This window comes from Grammomys surdaster, unplaced genomic scaffold, assembly GCF_004785775.1.
Source record: "Grammomys surdaster isolate TR1022 unplaced genomic scaffold, NIH_TR_1.0 277, whole genome shotgun sequence".
Classification (NCBI taxonomy): Eukaryota; Metazoa; Chordata; class Mammalia; order Rodentia; family Muridae; genus Grammomys; species Grammomys surdaster.
Window position 1 is genome coordinate 1,804,667 of NW_021604718.1, and position 15,637 is coordinate 1,820,303.

At 58.1% G+C, this 15,637-nt stretch overlaps 3 protein-coding genes across 7 annotated transcripts in view; 1 reads left to right on the forward strand and 2 right to left on the reverse strand.

Annotated features, from left to right (window-relative positions):
- The window catches only part of Syngap1 (synaptic Ras GTPase activating protein 1), a 29,008-nt gene extending 22,019 nt beyond the window's left edge, over positions 1–6,989 (reverse strand). Inside the window, exons 1-3 of the mRNA XM_028777030.1 lie at positions 6,893–6,989; positions 3,609–3,730; positions 1,781–1,886 (exon numbers count right to left, since the gene is read on the reverse strand). Coding sequence (XP_028632863.1) covers positions 1,781–1,886; positions 3,609–3,730; positions 6,893–6,959 — 295 coding nt within the window. The 5' untranslated portion in view covers positions 6,960–6,989. The remainder of the gene's footprint in view (positions 1–1,780; positions 1,887–3,608; positions 3,731–6,892) is intronic.
- A 1,847-nt stretch (positions 6,990–8,836) lies between these two features.
- Positions 8,837–10,394, forward strand: Cuta (cutA divalent cation tolerance homolog). 2 transcript variants are annotated; one of them, XM_028777041.1, is made up of 7 exons: positions 8,837–8,920; positions 9,004–9,055; positions 9,285–9,493; positions 9,584–9,643; positions 9,751–9,796; positions 9,899–9,948; positions 10,179–10,394. In XM_028777041.1, exons 2-7 carry the CDS (start codon positions 9,014–9,016, stop codon positions 10,303–10,305), a joined length of 534 nt encoding a protein of 177 aa, XP_028632874.1. In that variant the 5' UTR covers positions 8,837–8,920; positions 9,004–9,013; the 3' UTR covers positions 10,306–10,394. The 2 variants fall into 2 exon arrangements, with proteins under 2 accessions (XP_028632874.1, XP_028632875.1); XM_028777042.1 differs by lacking the exon at positions 9,004–9,055.
- Positions 10,395–10,463: 69 nt separating this feature from the next.
- Positions 10,464–15,196, reverse strand: Phf1 (PHD finger protein 1). 4 transcript variants are annotated; one of them, XR_003712592.1, is made up of 15 exons: positions 14,796–15,196; positions 13,996–14,170; positions 13,832–13,913; positions 13,641–13,736; positions 13,213–13,313; positions 12,969–13,117; positions 12,730–12,825; positions 12,564–12,632; positions 12,346–12,469; positions 12,198–12,265; positions 11,998–12,102; positions 11,707–11,867; positions 11,517–11,611; positions 11,217–11,297; positions 10,464–11,095 (listed from the first exon to the last, which is right to left on the reverse strand). XR_003712592.1 is itself a non-coding variant. In XM_028777040.1 (15 exons), the coding sequence occupies exons 2-15, from the start codon at positions 14,152–14,154 to the stop codon at positions 10,807–10,809; spliced, it is 1,683 nt and encodes a 560-aa protein (XP_028632873.1). In that variant the 5' UTR covers positions 14,155–14,170; positions 14,796–15,196; the 3' UTR covers positions 10,464–10,806. The 4 variants fall into 4 exon arrangements, 2 of the variants coding, with proteins under 2 accessions (XP_028632873.1, XP_028632871.1); XM_028777040.1 differs by having other exon boundaries at positions 11,217–11,294; positions 11,707–11,878; XM_028777038.1 differs by having other exon boundaries at positions 11,707–11,878.
- Between the last annotated feature and the right edge of the window lie 441 nt (positions 15,197–15,637).

A 15,637-nucleotide genomic window follows, 5' to 3' on the forward strand; every position in this document is an offset into this window, starting at 1 on the left:
GGGCCCCGCCGCCGTTGCTAGGCGACCGCTGCTGCCGTGGCCGCCTCTGTCACGAGCCCCGTCGCCCGGAGACAGCTCGAGAGAGACGGGGGAGGGGGACAGAGGGACCCCCAAAACCAACTAGGCCTCCCATCGTCGCCTCGTGAACAGGACCCCCACCCCCAAAAAGAGAGAGAGAAAGAGAGAGCGAGGAACCCTTGAAGGGAGTGAGGGTTTGCAGCTCCACCCAGCAGAGGAGGAGCCCTGGATTCCAATGCCCTCAAAGGTCCGGCGACCTCTCCCGGGCTGGAGCGTCCACAGCCTCAGCGAACACCTTTGCAGAGTGGAGCCCCCAAAGTCCCAAAGCCCTTTATGTCCCCTGCACACCGCCCGTGCCCTCTACACATACTATTAACCTCCGAAGATTCCAAACGTTCACCACCTACTAACTTCTAATAAACCCTGCCCCCCGAATATATAAATATACATCCGAAGCCGTTCTCAGCCTTTCCTAGGACCCAACACTGTAACCTTGACAGGCCACCTTAACTTCACCCAAAACACGGGAGACCCACATCAAAGGCCTTGGCACCCTGAGAACTCAGGAGAACTGTGTGGGCAGAGCGGCCAACAGCAGGACACATGACAAACACGCTCTGTGAGCATGTCACCATGCCAGTGCACACAGGTACACACGGCACGAACCAAAAACATGCCCCGACATGGACACGACAGACAGACAGCACCATTCTCCACACACACTTCACCACCGCCTCCTGGCTAGCCTCAGAGTGCTACCTACACCCTCATGTCAGTTTCCATGACAATGACACACATCCCTGACCACGGGCCTGGGGTGCCAAAGCTGGGCCCCCCAGAGCAGTGAGCCGTAGACCTATCAGCAGGCAGCTGGCTGGATAACACAGGCTCCTGGTTCTCTAAGGAAGCCTGAAACCCTGGAGAGGAAGAGATGGTGGGATAAAGGGGGTCTCGTGGGGTTGGACGGGGGTCATGGAAGGGAGGTGCTGAGGGACTGGGCAGTGGCAAAGGGGTTTCCGGGGACTGAGGGCGTCTCTCTGCACCTTGGCTGCAGCTCCCTGTTCTCTGCCTTCATCTCCCCTCACTGTTCCCATGGAAACCTTTTAAGCGAACTTCTCAGAGGAAGACAAAAATCTTTTTTTAAATGACTAAAGAGGGGGGTGGGGGGGCAGAAGGGAGGAGGAAGGGGAAGAGACAGATGGAGAGAGGGAGAGAGTTGGAGAGACAGTGAGGAGATGGGGGTCTGACGGAGTTCCACCCGGAGCAGAGGGGAGGAACACGGGGATCAAGGGGGAATGGAAAATGAGAATGGGGAGAAACAAGAAAGCAGGGAGTGACTGCAGAAAACCAAGTCAACTGAGGGGGGAAGAAGAAGGAAAGGCCACAGGCCTGAAGATCTGGAAAAAGATGGGAGCTCGCAAGCGGGACACGGGTCTGGGGGAGGGCGGGGACTAGGTCATTCTCTCCAAGTTCTCAGATGGAGGATGCGAGGGCCCGGGCCAGGAGCACAGACAGCAGACCAAAGATCTAAGCAGATTATTTTTACAAGCACCAGGGAAACAGTCAAACTTCACTGCTGGAGAGGAAAAGGGGAGCAAAGCTAAGCAGAGTATGGACACGCGGGGGCCGCTCACCAACAGCCCTGGTACCCCGCGCAGCCCGGACGAGGGCGCCCTGTCCTCGGGATCGGGATCACGGCTGCTCTCCGCCCCCGCCCGCTCCCCGCGACTGTCCGGGGCACGAGCCTGCTCGGCCGCCGTACCATGCTCGCCGTGGGGCCGCCCCTCCACTGGCACAGAGACGGTGCGTCTCAGCAGTTTGTTTCGGCTGGACTCGCTCCTCCGGTCGCGGATCAGAAGGGGGTGTATCTAGGGGATTGGGGAGTGTGTCAGACCCCACGGGCCTGCGCCGTCCCACCTCTCCCCTTACATGGAAGGCCGGCCCCTTGCCAGCCCACCTGTCCCTTCCACCCCTGCCCATTTCCCTTGGCCCTGGTGAGGGGACTTCTCGTTCCTTGCTCTCCCTCCATTTCTAGAAACGGTCTAGAGGATTTTCCCAAACCCCACTCAGCGCTTCCCGCAAATCCACAGGAGTTAGCTACCTCCTGAGTCTGGTTTCCCCGTGACCTTCAGTTCGTCCATTCTCCCCGCTTCCCTCCCAACCTCCCACCTTCCTCGCCCCCTTCTCTCCCTCAAGCCTGTCACAGCTGCATTTATAATCAGTTCCACAGCTTGTCTCCCTCCCACAGCCCGGCTTGCGGCCAGACTGGGACCCAACCTCCCCTCCCCCAAGAGGGCCTGGTCACCTCCCCCCCCTTTTCATCTCCCTCCTTTACCCTCTTCCCCCCAGCCCCACCTTTCCCTAGGCCTCACCTCAGCTCCCCCTGGGAGTCATCATCCTAACTTCTACCCCTGCCAGAAGCTAGACTCCCACGAGGCCCCAGCCCCACCATCCTCCCAGTCCCACTTCCCAAGGCCTCCACTCTTCCAGCTCTGTCTTCGCCTTCCTACTCCCACCTTCCTACCAGACAGGCTATTCCTGTTGGGCCTTCCTTCTCCCTGCTGCACTGGCTCCCGCTCCTGCCAGCTCTCTTTTTCCCAGACCACCCATTGGACTTCAAACCCTTGGTCAAGGCTGATGGCCAACAGCAAATCGCTCAAATGCCTTCCGATACCCCAACAAATCCACCCGACCACGTCACCTGTAGCCAGTCACCATGCTCTCTGTCAGACACTTCTATGTCATGATCTGGACATTGTCCGTCCACACTGTCACCTGCCCTGGTTAGCCCCAAAGCCAGTTCCAGCCTCCACAGTGTTTACACAACTCTCATTACCTCTCCCGGGGCACCCTACACCCTCTCAAGATGGCTCCCAAATCACAGCGGGGGGCCTTCAGAATCAGGCCCATTCTTACTATGGAACCAACATCCCTTGGACTCCTAGACCTTACATGACCACTAATCACCTCCTCACTCTGGCTAGTCTAAGTCCTGCTCCTGCACGCGGCTCGCCATACTCTGTCGCCCGCCTCCTCAGGCCTCTCCTCCCTTTGTCGCCCTTCCTGAAACCCAACCTGCCCTGTAGAAGCGGAAGTAAACCTAATCTGAAGCTCCCTTTCCCTTCCCATTCAGGCCAAGATCCAGCGACTCCTGACCTGTCTGTCTGTCAGTCCCTCCGGCCGCTCCCACTTCCCCTGCCTTTCCTCTGGATCACCCAGTCTTTGCCTGCCCTGTGCCCCGTGATGAAGAACTAGAAGAGGCAGGGGGGGAGAAAGCTGAGGACCGCTTTAGAAGAAGGCCCCTCCACCTCACTTGCTTTAAGCTCTTCACTTTCCTTCTCCCACAATATGGATAGGGTGAAACCAGGAGGTGCACCCTCAAATCCTCAGAACCTCCGAAGCATTGCCAATGGCCTCAAAAAGACCTTCTAGCAAAGTCAAAGAAGGGCTATCTATCTTCTTGCTGTATAGAACAATCCCAGTGGCTGCCCCCCTCCTGCCTCCTGTCTCTCTCCCTTCCTGTTCTGGGTCTCCCCATCATCCTCTCCGCGGTCTCCCGCGTTGCCCGACCTCCTCCTCAGCCCGCTCACCTCGTCCTCATCCAGCATGAGCAGCTGGTTCCCCGAGATGATGCAGAACCGAGGGTTCCAACCAGGACGATCGTACGGGGAATGAACGTATTGGGTTCGGTGCATAGGGGGTCCCCGTACATCTGGGGGACAGAGACACACAGACAGTGAGGGAGGGTCTATACTTCGGGTGTAGAAACCTAAAGTGGGAAGGAGAGTCTGCAAAGAAGGAGAAGGGGATGCCACCTGCCTGAAGGAAGGGGTCTTGGGTGTGAAGTGCCTGGTGGCTTTTAAAGAGTCACACTGAGTGGCATCAAAGGAGGCTCCAGGAAGGGACTGGGCATGGCTCCAGAGATGAGAATTCGTCTCATGACAGAGAGGGACTTTACTGGGGGCAGGAGAGGGGGAAAACTCTGGCCATTCACCAGTGTTGAGGGGTGGAGATTTATGGAATTGCCAGAAGACGCCGCAGAGAGGAAGGGCATTAACAAGCAGCTTACAATGGATGTGGCCTCACACATTTAGGAGACTATGAGGTACCCGGCTGTGGGAAAGAAGATGGTGTGTTGAAGAATATTTGAGTCATGAGATTCTGAGAACCAAACATTTTGAAGACAGGAAGTGAGGGCTTACATGTTCAGAGAGGCGTGAGGCCTTCCCTCTCTTCTTCCCTTAATTCCCTATTCCTACGCTGGTCGTCCTTTGGGAGACGACCAGGGAGAAGGTAGCTCTTCTTAGCATCTGGCTGTCCAGGGATCAGGGTGGGGGAGGAGGTAAGTACACTGTTTGGATGACCAGAGACTGGAGGGGCCTCTCTGTCCACAGCATGCTCAGGAGTCAAGAGTCAACCCACCTCTCCCCACCTGATCTTCATAGCTAGGGCAGAGGCCAACTCTACAGGTTGACAGCCGCACCTGGCTGTCACTGGGTGCAGTGACGAACTTAGGGAAGAGTGGAGGAAAGCGTGGCATAGCCAAGCCTGATGACAGAGGAGCTTCCCGAGATGAGATCTGAAGGTGGACAAATGACCAGGAAAAAAAAAGAAAAGGGGACCACCAGGTGTGCATGCTCAGGTGCCCAAGGGTCTCCCTGCTCCATCTCTGCTGTCTTGCTAGTGTCACTGTCACATGCCGTCTATGGGGACACGGTGAAGGGAAGGCCTTAAGGGAGTCGGAAAAGTTAGATCAGTGACATCGGAGTGATAAAAGTAGGCTTAGCTTAAGAGATCAGTTGGAGAATGTTCACAGGAAGAAAAATTGCGTGCTGTCACCTGTGTGGGGTAATTAACTTGGGCACCTTTCTGGAGAACTGGTCTTTGAGCTTCCTACCGGCCCCTAGAGTAACTAACTTTAGGAAACTCCATCCCCTTATGGACGGTGGTCACATTTCCTCAAGTTTACCCAAGTTGCAGGTCAGACAGAAAGATGAACACTTGGGCACTGTGTCTAGGCCTCACAAAACTTTCAGAATTTCATGTCTCGATGCTTTCTTGGAGACCCTACTCATATTCTCTAAATAACAAAGATCACTGACGGGGCTGGTCATCATAGCTCAGTGGTAGGAAACAAACAAACAAACAATAACAACAACAAGAAAACCCCCTAAACCACCACCAACAAAAAACCCACTAGGAGTTAAAGCCCCGGCACCGCAATACCAACAACCACCACCCAGAACTTAGATCACAGACACCTGAGGCCTAGGACAGCTCAACACATGGTGGATCCAGAGGGAAAAAAATCTGCTGATACATACAACCAAAACACAACAGAGGAGCTGCTCCAGGCTGCAGCTGGGACAAGCAGGTTAGACCTCAAGGGACACTGCTCTACTGGGAACAGGAAAGGGACACGGGGAACCTTAGCTTAGGTACAACTACACACACACACACACACACACACACACACACGCACGCACACAGTCTATAGTTAAGAATGTCAATGATCCTAGGAGGCAATGGGACACGGAAGAGAAAGGGGAGATGGGAAATTTTTACTGGGATGAGAGGTTCCCACAAGAGTCCAAGATGGGGATTCCTTCGAGCCCTGTTCCAACCATCAAAACCCATATTTTGGTATACCCTGAATCTCTATCCCCCCAGGAAGCAGAGGAGACAAGAGAGGAATCACCAGGACGGAGAATAAGAGGAGATAAGCACAGGCCATGTGACAAGATGGGAACTGGGGTAGGAAACAGAAGCTGAGCTGAGGGACAAGTGACAGCGTGGACCTAAGAGAAAAGGAAGTAAAGATGGTGATGTATGCTTGGGGCAAGGGAATGGACCAGAGGGTTTCAGCCAACATGGGGCAGACCCACAGGGCGCTGAGACGTGGGACCCAGGAGCAGCAGTGGTGTACTAAGGTAGTTATCAGGAGAGTGGGAGGGAGGGAGAGAGAAGAGATATAAAATAGAGACCAATACAGGGGAAGAACAGAAGGGGGACTCATATAAGAAACGGACACCATATGGGGGGAAAGATATAAGTGACGGACAGCAGAGGCAGGGAGGGGGAGTGGGAAGAAGAGGTGGGGTGGGGGAAGGGGTCAAATCGATTAAGTGAGGAGGAGAGCAGATGAGACCCAGGGGTGGCCTCTCACTTCTCAGGAATCCTAACGAGGGCTAGTCACCCGCGGGGTTTTACCTGGCCCTTGCTACCATCCCTCAATCTCACTTGCATCTCCCCCCACCCAACCCAAAAAAAACACTTGATCCTCCCCCTTCTCTGGTGTCCCCTCCCCCAACCCTTCTCTCTCTCCTCTCTTCCCTCCATCTGGACCCCCCACCCCCCCACTGCCACCCTCTTTCTCCATCTGGCCCCTTCCCTCCCTCCATCCCCCCTCTCCTTTCCTAAGTCCTACCACCCTGAGCCCCTCACCAAATCCCCTTCCCACCTTCTTGGTCTCTCGCGCCGCCTGCGTTTTCAATTCCCCTGTCTACCCTCTCCTAAGACCGTGCCTCTATTTCCTTGGTAATTTCTTCCTCACTCAGCTCCCGAACCCAAACGGTTCCTGCAGCCTTTTCCCAAACTCAGTCCTCCCTTCTCATCCCTCTCTGACGCGCTTTTCCCACCATCATCTTCCCCTCAGCCCCCTTCAGGGCCCGCGTCCCAGCCCCTCTATCCCTCACCTGCCCCTATGCCTACAATCCCTCCTTTCCCACTGTTCCCACCTCTGCCTTCCCAGCCCTCCCCTCTCCCTCCATTTCAGCCGCTCCTTCCCCTCGGTGGCCCCGGCCCTCCCCCGCCCCCTGCCCCTCCCCCTCCTGCCCCCCCATTTGGCCCTCCCCTCCCCTCACCATCACCGTACCTCTGAAGGGGGCATAGGACATCGCGGGGATGCTCCCCCGATGGATGGAGGCTCGAGACCTGCTCATCAGGCCTGAGGGGGAGGGGGCGGGGGGACGGGGGAGAAAAAAGAAGAGAGAAAGAGGGGGAGAGAAAGGGGGAGAAGGAGGAGGTGGAGGAGGAGGAGGAGGAGGAGAGAGGAGGAGAGAGGAGCGGAGAGGAGCGGAGAGGAGGAGAGAGGAGGAGGAGGAGGAGAATAAGAGCCAACGGCAGCAGCGGCAGCAGAGAGAGAGGGGGGGCGGGGGAAGCGAGCTGGAGAGGAGAGAGCAGGAGGAGGAGGGAGAGACTGCAGCCCCCACCCCTACTCAGGGAGACCCGGAGAAAGGGAGAGCGAGGGACCCCTGACTCATACACACTACAGAGGGCAGTCCTGAAGAAGCTGACCCAAGACCCTGACACAGACCCCAGACCCAGAGAAAGGTACTTCACCACCACATCACCCCTCACTCCATACTCAACAAATTGGGTCTCACAGACCCAAATCTAGAAGGAAAAGAGACCTCTGAGCTCAGAGACCCCCTCTCCCCCCAAATTAAAGGAGTCATGGGTCAGAATCTGGGAATCCAGTCTCAGCAAGGTTCTCCTAGACCCACGTTAATCTTACTCCAACCCTGGGCTGGTAGTTTGGGGGAACCAAAACGGAGACCTAGACCCAAAGAAAAAGACGAAGCCAGTATCAGAAAGAGCCCCAGGCCAGAATTCGATTTTTAGAATCTAGCTGGAGATAAGAAACCCCACGTTCACCTCTCAAAGCAACTGCAAACTTGGGGGTGAGGGAGGAGACATTCGGCTGACCCGAAGATGAAGATGACCACACAGAGATGTAAAAAACACATCTCAGAGATCTGAGTTGCTGATCCCGGGGCGCAATGCCCCGAAACAACTGACAGGTAACTCAGACCCCAGGAAGGGCCCAGATATTGACCCCCGCCCCCCTCACCTACACACACACACACACAAGGATCTCTGAGACCACCACCCCCAACTCAAGAGGAAAATGCAGGAGGCTAACATCAGCCACCCACCCACGCCAAGGACCCCAGACCTTGGAGGGAGGGCAAATATTTGGGCGGCAGGGCCCTTTTTTCCTGCTGTCTCCTCCCTCTTCTCTGGCCTCTCACTGGTCCCCTCTCCATTTTTGGGTCACTGGATGTGTTTAGGCTCCAGGGAGGTTATGTAGGGCAGGTCCTGGCTCCTTGGTGGGGGGGATGGATGAAGGTAAGGAGACCCAAGACTGAGAGGCGGGCCGGTCCTGGGGAGAAGGATCAGCAAGAGAGGAAGAACAGGGCCATCCCTCTGAACTCTTAACCTGCAACCCGCCATCTCTCCTTCCGTCTCACTCGCCAGCCAGTCTGTCCCTAAGCTCTTGGGTTCTCGGGACCTTCCATCACCCACTTAGCCCATTTACAGGTGTCACCCAGTGCTTTGAGAAGGTGTCTTCCCTCACCCAGCCACGGCAGGGCCATGCCTGAGCCTGCCTGATCACTGCCCCCCTACCCAGGGGACAGCTGGCTTCTCAGCTCGGTGCTAACGCCAGGGCTGGGGGGAGGGAGGAGGGGACTGTTACTAGGCACACTCCGGGGCTCAGGACTACTCCCCGGCCCCAGCCTGACGCAGCGACAGCGCGGGTCGCCAGGTCTCGCGTCACGTGGCCCGCCAGGCCGGCCGGCGATTGGCCACCGCTCGCTGCTCCTGAGGCGGCGCCGCGTGAGAGGACGGGCATCGTCACGTGACGGCGGGCCGCCGCAGCGGCGTCCGCCCCCCGCCCCCCGCCCCCTGCCAGCAACGGGCTGAGGCTTCACGGAAATGGGCGGGGCCGCTTCGGCGCACGTCCTCAGATCGAGCCGCCGATTGGCCAGAGGGCCGGACGCCCCGCCTCCCGTCGGGCCACTCGAGGGCCGGGATTGGTCAAGTCTGGAGACTCCGGGAAAGGCAGGGCCGCTCCTGTCACGTGGTGCGCACTGTTTTCTCGTCACGAGGGCTGCTGCAGGTAAGAGGAGGCCGCTCCGCCGGGGCTCGGGGGTCCTTCCTCCGCGAGATGAGAGGCCTCTGATCTCTTCTTCTCTCTACCAGCGCGGGCTGCATGAACTGGGGGCGGGCCCCCGGCGTCCTGCTCGGCGGAGGGGTGAGTCTGGCCCCGCCCCTTCCGGTCTCGAAGTCTTCCCCCGAGCTTCTGCAGCCGAACAGAGGAGCTGTCCCAAGTTTAAGTTGCAGGGACATTTTTTTTATTTTATTCCTTCCTGGTGCAGAAGAGGCAGGGCAGAGGCTTGGTGCCTGGCCCAGAAGGCACCCCGGGTGCGGTTTCCCGGGGCAGTTGTGGCGACACTGAATCCGCCCCCCCTTCCCCGCTCCAGGCCACGCTGCTCCTGTCTTTTCTTTGGATGCCTGCGCTCCTGCCGGTGGCCTCCCGCCTGCTGTTGCTACCCCGAGCTCTGCTGTCCATGGCTTCAGGAAGCCCTCCGTCCCAGCCCCCTCCGGCCTCTGGCTCCGGCTACGTTCCAGGATCAGTCTCTGCAGCCTTCGTCACTTGTCCCAACGAAAAAGTCGCCAAGGAGATCGCCAGGTGAGGACCTCGGCCTGATGACTTACGAGGGAGAGTTGGGGGCAGGGGCAACTTCAGGCCGTGCGCACTCTGATCTCGCTTCACCCTCAGGGCAGTGGTAGAGAAGCGCCTGGCAGCCTGCGTCAACCTCATCCCGCAGATAACGTCCATGTGAGTTGTCAGAAACTTTTAACTCTAACTTGAGGGGCTGAGAGCTTTTTCTGGGAGAAATCTTCCTTTCCCAAGACTTTGTTCCCTTCTTTCTCTGACCTCTTCAGCTATGAATGGAAAGGAAAGATCGAGGAAGATAGTGAGGTGCTGATGGTGAGAAAATTCCTCTCCTGCCCCGCTCTGTTGACAACTCTGCCCCTCACCTGACACCAGTTCCACCCCTTTGGTTGAACGGTGTCTTTCTTTGCCCTTTAGATGATTAAAACCCAAAGCTCCCTGGTTCCTGCTCTGACAGAGTTCGTTCGGTAAGAACTTTGAGGTTTTCTTTTGGTGGTGGTACAGGGGGATGAACCAGGCAGGGCCTTGAAGCACTCCAGGCAAGCCAGCACCCTGCCACCGAGACACATTCCCTCCAGCTTGGTGAAGGAGCTCCTGATGGACACTTGTCTCGTGGGACTTACTGGGGAGTCCAGGGCTGGTGTCTTAGGGGGTGTGTCTTGGGTGTCTGAATAACCCCGCCCTGTCACTTCCGCAGATCTGTGCACCCTTATGAAGTTGCCGAGGTGATTGCTCTGCCTGTGGAGCAGGGGAACCCCCCGTACCTGCACTGGGTGCACCAGGTCACAGAATCAGTCTCAGATTCTGGTGCGGCCCTACCGTGAGGAGCCCTGTCCCTGCCACAGCGTCCTCTGCTTAATTCCCCCCTTCCATGTGATGACTGAGCCCCCAATAAATCCTCTCCTGCTCTCGATGCCTTTTCTCTCGGGACATGCATGTGGCCGGGAAGGATGGCGAGTGCCTCTGTCCATCTTTCAGAATGACTCGTGGCTGCTCAGTCTTTATTTACCTTTATTAAGAGTCATACAGTCTGGAATCCTGGACCCCCCCAGCCCCCCCACCTCTAATCCCAGGGGTTAAATAGTTTTAAAAAATATCTCAAAAGCTGTAACAAAATAACATCAAAGGAAATGAGGCGGCGGGTTAGGAGTCATGAAGGGGCCGAGAAGAGGAACTCTTCCCCATTCCCCTGGATTCCAGCCTGGGCAGGAGGGAGAACCACTCCCTGTCTCTCCAGGTACATCCCAGCTGTAGGTGAGGTCAGAGGTCAGGGGTCAGGGCATGAAAGTGCCAGTGTGGATGGGGAGGTGAGCAGAAGTGAACTGTCAGAAGATGCCCCCTCCTCCCCACTCAACCAGGTACTGCACAGAGCCGTCAGGCCGCACCCTTCGAGCAAGGATCCTGACAGGGTCCCCTCGGGACAGGTAGCTAACCCCACCTCGGACTCCTCCCCCAGTCCCCGGAGACAAACTACGGCACAAGGAAGAGGGGGACAGTGAGTGTCTAGAAAGGCCTGGGGTCAGGGCTGGGACCGAGGAAGATGAGGCAGTCACTGAATGGGGAGGACTTTTAGGGATGTCTGTGGGGAAGCCAATGTGAAGTTCCAGAGGTGACCTGGAAGAGAGAAGACCACAGTAAGATTCAGACTGGCCAGACAGATGTGGGCGGCCATGACTGATACTAGACTTAGCCGCATAAGGAAAGGAGGGAACTGGTGCAGACAGGACAGACTTACCTGTCTGGGGGTTCGCTGTCCCCAGAGGACCCTGCAGTGCTGGCAGAAGGGTGGAAGGAGGCGAACATCCGGATGGGGCTGCTGAGGTGGGAGACAGGCAAGTCAGCACCGATAGCAGGGAAGCATGTCTTCCCTGGGGAAGGCAGAGCGCACATACTACCGCTAGTGCGCCTGCGTGCTGTGGCTCTGCGCGTCTCTTTGGGACAAGAATCCAGAAGTGAAGGTGGACAGGGCAAAGAGTTGCAGGTGACAGGGTCTGGAGAAGGGAATGACTGGGGCATATCTGGACCAGGCACTGACCTGGGCAGACAGCGGGCGTCTGTGGGCCGGAAGTTGTAGCCGCTGCTGCCCTGGTAGCTCTGGTTAGGGCTGGGGGGTGGTGGAGACACTGAGGCCTGTAGGAGAAGGCAGAGGGGCTGTCAGATGACCCAAGCTTGGTTCCTTCTCGCACCCCACCAGTGTGCCCCACGGGATTCCCCTGCCCTTGTACCTGCAGGGCCCTCTGCTCCCGGGACCCATGCGGGCTGTGCGCCGCTGTGGGTGGCCCCTGGTCCTCCGCTTTCCCCTTCTGCCTCCTCCTCCTCAAGGGTTTTGGCTCCGACCTCCGTCGTTTCCCCAGGGGACGTGAGACCCCTCCCCCAGGGCCCTGCCCTGAAGGGAAGCTGTAAGAGGCCTCCTTATCCCCCCAGCCCCCTCCCAGACACCCCAGACCCCCATTTCTGTACATGTACCCTCCAAACAGATCCTTGAGAAGTTCCCCCATCCCCCCTGGACCAGTGACCTGGTGGGGGCTCCATCTTCAGTGAGAAGCTCCACGGGAGGAGGGGTCCGAGCATGGAGACCGAAAAGGCATTTCCTCTTTTTAATCTCCCTCCCTGAAATGAAACTGGGGCAAGGGGAAGGTCGGCAGGTCCGTCCTGGCCGTAGCAAAGTTCCCCTCAGACTAGCACCTAACCCCTGAGCCTCCCTCTTCTGACTCACCGGTCCTTGTGGCTGTTAAGAGCAGAAAGGAGCTTGGAAGAACGTTCTCCCTTGGGAGTGTCCGAGAGCTGAAGGAAGAGGGTAAATGAGTCAGGGAGCAGACATTCCTCATCGCACCCCACTTCCCAAACTTTAGAGCAGCCCTTACCTCCCCCAGGAGCAGACTGTCCCAGTTCTCGGAGGTGAAGGGGAGGATCTCTCGGTCAAAATCAAAGTACTTCTTCTTACAGCAGACGCTGAGATGGTAGAGAACAAGATGGGCCACATCCACCCTGGAAGAGCATACGACTGTCAGCAATAGCCAGGCCAGCAGTCATCAGGGTAGAGAACAGACATGAGTCCCGTCGAGGACACAATCCACCTCACCAGCGAAGCTGTAACCTCCGGACCTTCTCAGGGCCACCCCGGCACACACAGCACTCAAATTCATAGAATCTGTACATGGGCAGGACAGGACGCACCCAGCTCAACCCTCCGGTACAAGCTGCGGAGGGCTAACCAGTCGGGACTGCAGGCGAGCATCCCGGCTCACCTGTCTCCGTAGAGGAGGGGCTTGCTCAGACACTGGGTGCAGGCCTCGTGGAACCACTGGAGGCAGCTCCGGCACTGCAGCATCTTCAGGTTCCACCTCAAGGGGAAGACGGCACGTGTGGCCCTCAGACAGCCCCCTCTCCACCACCCCCCACATTCGCTCCCCTTTGTCCTGGGCTCTGCCACCACGACACCCATCCCACGACACCCATCCCACAGCTGGCCACCCTCTGCACTGACTCTCCGGGGCCTCCACAGTAGCAGTAGCTCTGCTGTCTGTTGCTCAGATGCCCAGCGTCCCAATCCAGCGCTTTTAGTCCATACGGCAGAGAGAGCTTCATGCCCAGCATGGCCCGGGCATAGGGACCCTTCTTCAGGGCGCCTCCCCTCTGCAGGGAACAGATGGAAACCTCAGAGAGGCAGCGAAGGAGAAGAGGAGAGCTCCCGGGAGGCTCCCACACAAGGGGCAGAGAGGTGTCTTTACCTTAGTGGCAATTGCAAAGACACACTGGCGGCAGACCCAGGATGTACCCTCTCCTTCTCCAGGGGCTGGGGCCCTGGGAACGTGACAGTCCTGGTGGTAAGCTGAATAAGGACAATGTTGAGAGCAGACCGCTGCGTGCATTTAAGTCCTGACCACGGTCCTGCTGGGTGTGTCTCATCCCAACATTGCAAGAGAGTAAACAGGCTTCTAGCAGTTGAGGGCCTTGCCCAGGGAAGCATGGTTACCAGACGTATGTAAGCTAGCCCCAAGCCCCCTCAGCCTTGCGTGGCCTCTGTCACCTTCATCTACCGCTCCCTCTCCCTGTACTGAGAGATGAGGTGACAGGGTGAAGACTGGCCAGGACAGGAGGTAACTCGTGCTACAAAGACCCAGGACACCTGCACCATCAAAGTATCCCACCCTCTCACCGTGGCGACACTTCTCACAGCTGACCAGCCGGTTCCCAGGGGCCACGGTCTCAGAGCGACACACACAGCAGAGGAGCTCCTCCCCGGGGAGGGCAGCTGTAAGGGAGCAAAGTGTCAGAGGTCTACTTCCAGCCAGTGTCCCCACCCACACCAGCCTCTGCTGTCACGGGCTGCAGGCTCGAGGGTCTCACCTGGGCTGATGTCCTTCCAGAGAACCAGAAACTGGGAATCATCCTCAAACTGGACCAAGCACACTTCCCGAGCACTGTCCACCTGGAAGGATGACCAATGATGATAACATGGGGGCGGGGTCAGACCCAGAGACTGGAAGGCTGAGAGCAGAGGCGGGTCTTACCTTTTTGATGGTACCCAGGTACAACAGCCCATCAGTCCATCTGGCCAGCACATCTTGACCCTCCCAAAGCCGAGGTCTGGGGCCTGAGGTGGGAGCAGGGGAGGCTGGATCCCAAAGAGAGGGGGCACCCAAACGGCTCAGCCGGGGGAGCTGCGCCATTGCATCCTGGGGAGGGCTATTCCGAAATAGGATGGTTAGAGTTCGTGAGTGCCGAGGAAGCTGTCACGGATAAAGAAACCCTAACCCTGACCGAGCATCCCCAAGCCCCGTCTCCTAACCCTTTGGAGCCCTAGGGAGGTGGGTCGCTCTGGTCAGCCTCTCGACTCCACTCCTCTCCCCGCCCGCTGGCTCAGTGCTATCAGTTCCTAGGGCCCTCAGGTGAACAGAGTTTGCAGAATCAAGGCTACCACTTAGCTTCACCTTGCCCAGCTGTGTAGCGGGATCTTCTTAACTGGGGCAATCTGTTGCCCAGACATGTTTTGGGGGCTTTTCTGATTAGATACAGCTGTCTCCCCAGGCCCGCGTTGTCTAATTTAGAACCTCCGTGCTGGTGCCAGGTTATGTTAGGTCACCCTCAAATTTGGGGCTCCTTGACCCGGGATTAGATAACTTCCCTGAGTGCCCCAAGAGGGGGGCGTGTCCCTGTCCAAGTCTCTACTCCCCTACGCTGCCAGTGCAAGGAGGGACTTGAGTCGCCCCAGCAAGACCCTAAGCTGGGACCAGGAGGCTCTCCCACCCCTTCCTGCACACCGACCCCTGGCTCCCTGCCCCCCTATCCGGGCCTCCCGCTTTCTCCTTACCGGTGACTGCTGGGGCAGCTGGAAGCCAGGTAGGGGCAGACCCGAGACACCTGGGTGAGTCCCGGGTGCGGGAAGACTGAGTGTGAGCGCCGGGGGGCGTGCAGGCGGAGGCCAGGGGGGTCCCCGGGCCCAGCCCCTCCGTCCTGGCGGCTCTGGGGCGTATGACGCAGCAGCCAAAGCAGCGGCAGCGGCAGGAGGAGTCGACAGAAGGAGGGAGGAGAGTGGAGGGTGGGGAGCACCAGGGGGAGGAGAAGACGGAGGGGCGGGCAGGCAGCACCTCCCTCACCTCCAGCAGGCCTGGAGGGCGCTGCGCTGCTGGGGGCGCGGCCGGTGGGGGAGGACGAGGAAATTCCCGCAGCCCCTTATAGGCTTGCTCTGAGGGCGGCAGGAAATAACCTTCTTGGCAGCAAGCCTGCAGGTCAGGGCCGGGCCCCGCCCCATGCCACATCCGTTAGCTGCCCCGCCCCCGTGGCCACTCCAAGCTCCGCCTCCGCTCGCGGCACCGCCCTCCCCATTCACGCTTCCTGTCGACCCGCCCTTCTGCGCACGCGTAACCCCGCCTGCCCACCGCACCTGGGCACGCAGCCACTCCTCCCGCTGCCAGAGCCTGCTATGGCTGTGCTCCTCCAGGGAGGGCAAGGACAGGGGCTATTTGGAACTAGCACTGAGGCGGTGACGCGCCCACACCAGCCAATGGGCACCAGGCGGCACGGAACCTCGGTTCGAACCGGTGGGCAAGGAAAGGAAGCGATTGTGGAGTGCGCTGGCACTGTCACCAGACAAGAACATTCCTGTTCCAGGCTGGGGCCGGGGCCTGGCAGTCCTAAGAAATTGGTCACAGA

Excerpts from the sequence above, each read along its gene's own strand:
- Cuta (XM_028777041.1), top strand. The coding sequence starts at position 9,014 with ATGAACTGGGGGCGGGCCCCCGGCGTCCTGCTCGGCGGAGGG. Across the intron at positions 9,494-9,583 it reads GTCGCCAAGGAGATCGCCAG|GGCAGTGGTAGAGAAGCGCC; the intron begins GTGAGGACCTCG and ends CTTCACCCTCAG. Across the intron at positions 9,797-9,898 it reads AAGATAGTGAGGTGCTGATG|ATGATTAAAACCCAAAGCTC; the intron begins GTGAGAAAATTC and ends TTTGCCCTTTAG.
- Phf1 (XM_028777038.1), bottom strand. The coding sequence starts at position 14,154 with ATGGCGCAGCTCCCCCGGCTGAGCCGTTTGGGTGCCCCCTCTCTTTGG. Across the intron at positions 12,633-12,729 it reads CCCCTCCTCTACGGAGACAG|ATTCTATGAATTTGAGTGCT; the intron begins GTGAGCCGGGAT and ends GCCCATGTACAG. Across the intron at positions 11,298-11,516 it reads GACGCCCGCTGTCTGCCCAG|CAGCCCCATCCGGATGTTCG; the intron begins GTCAGTGCCTGG and ends CTCCCACCTCAG.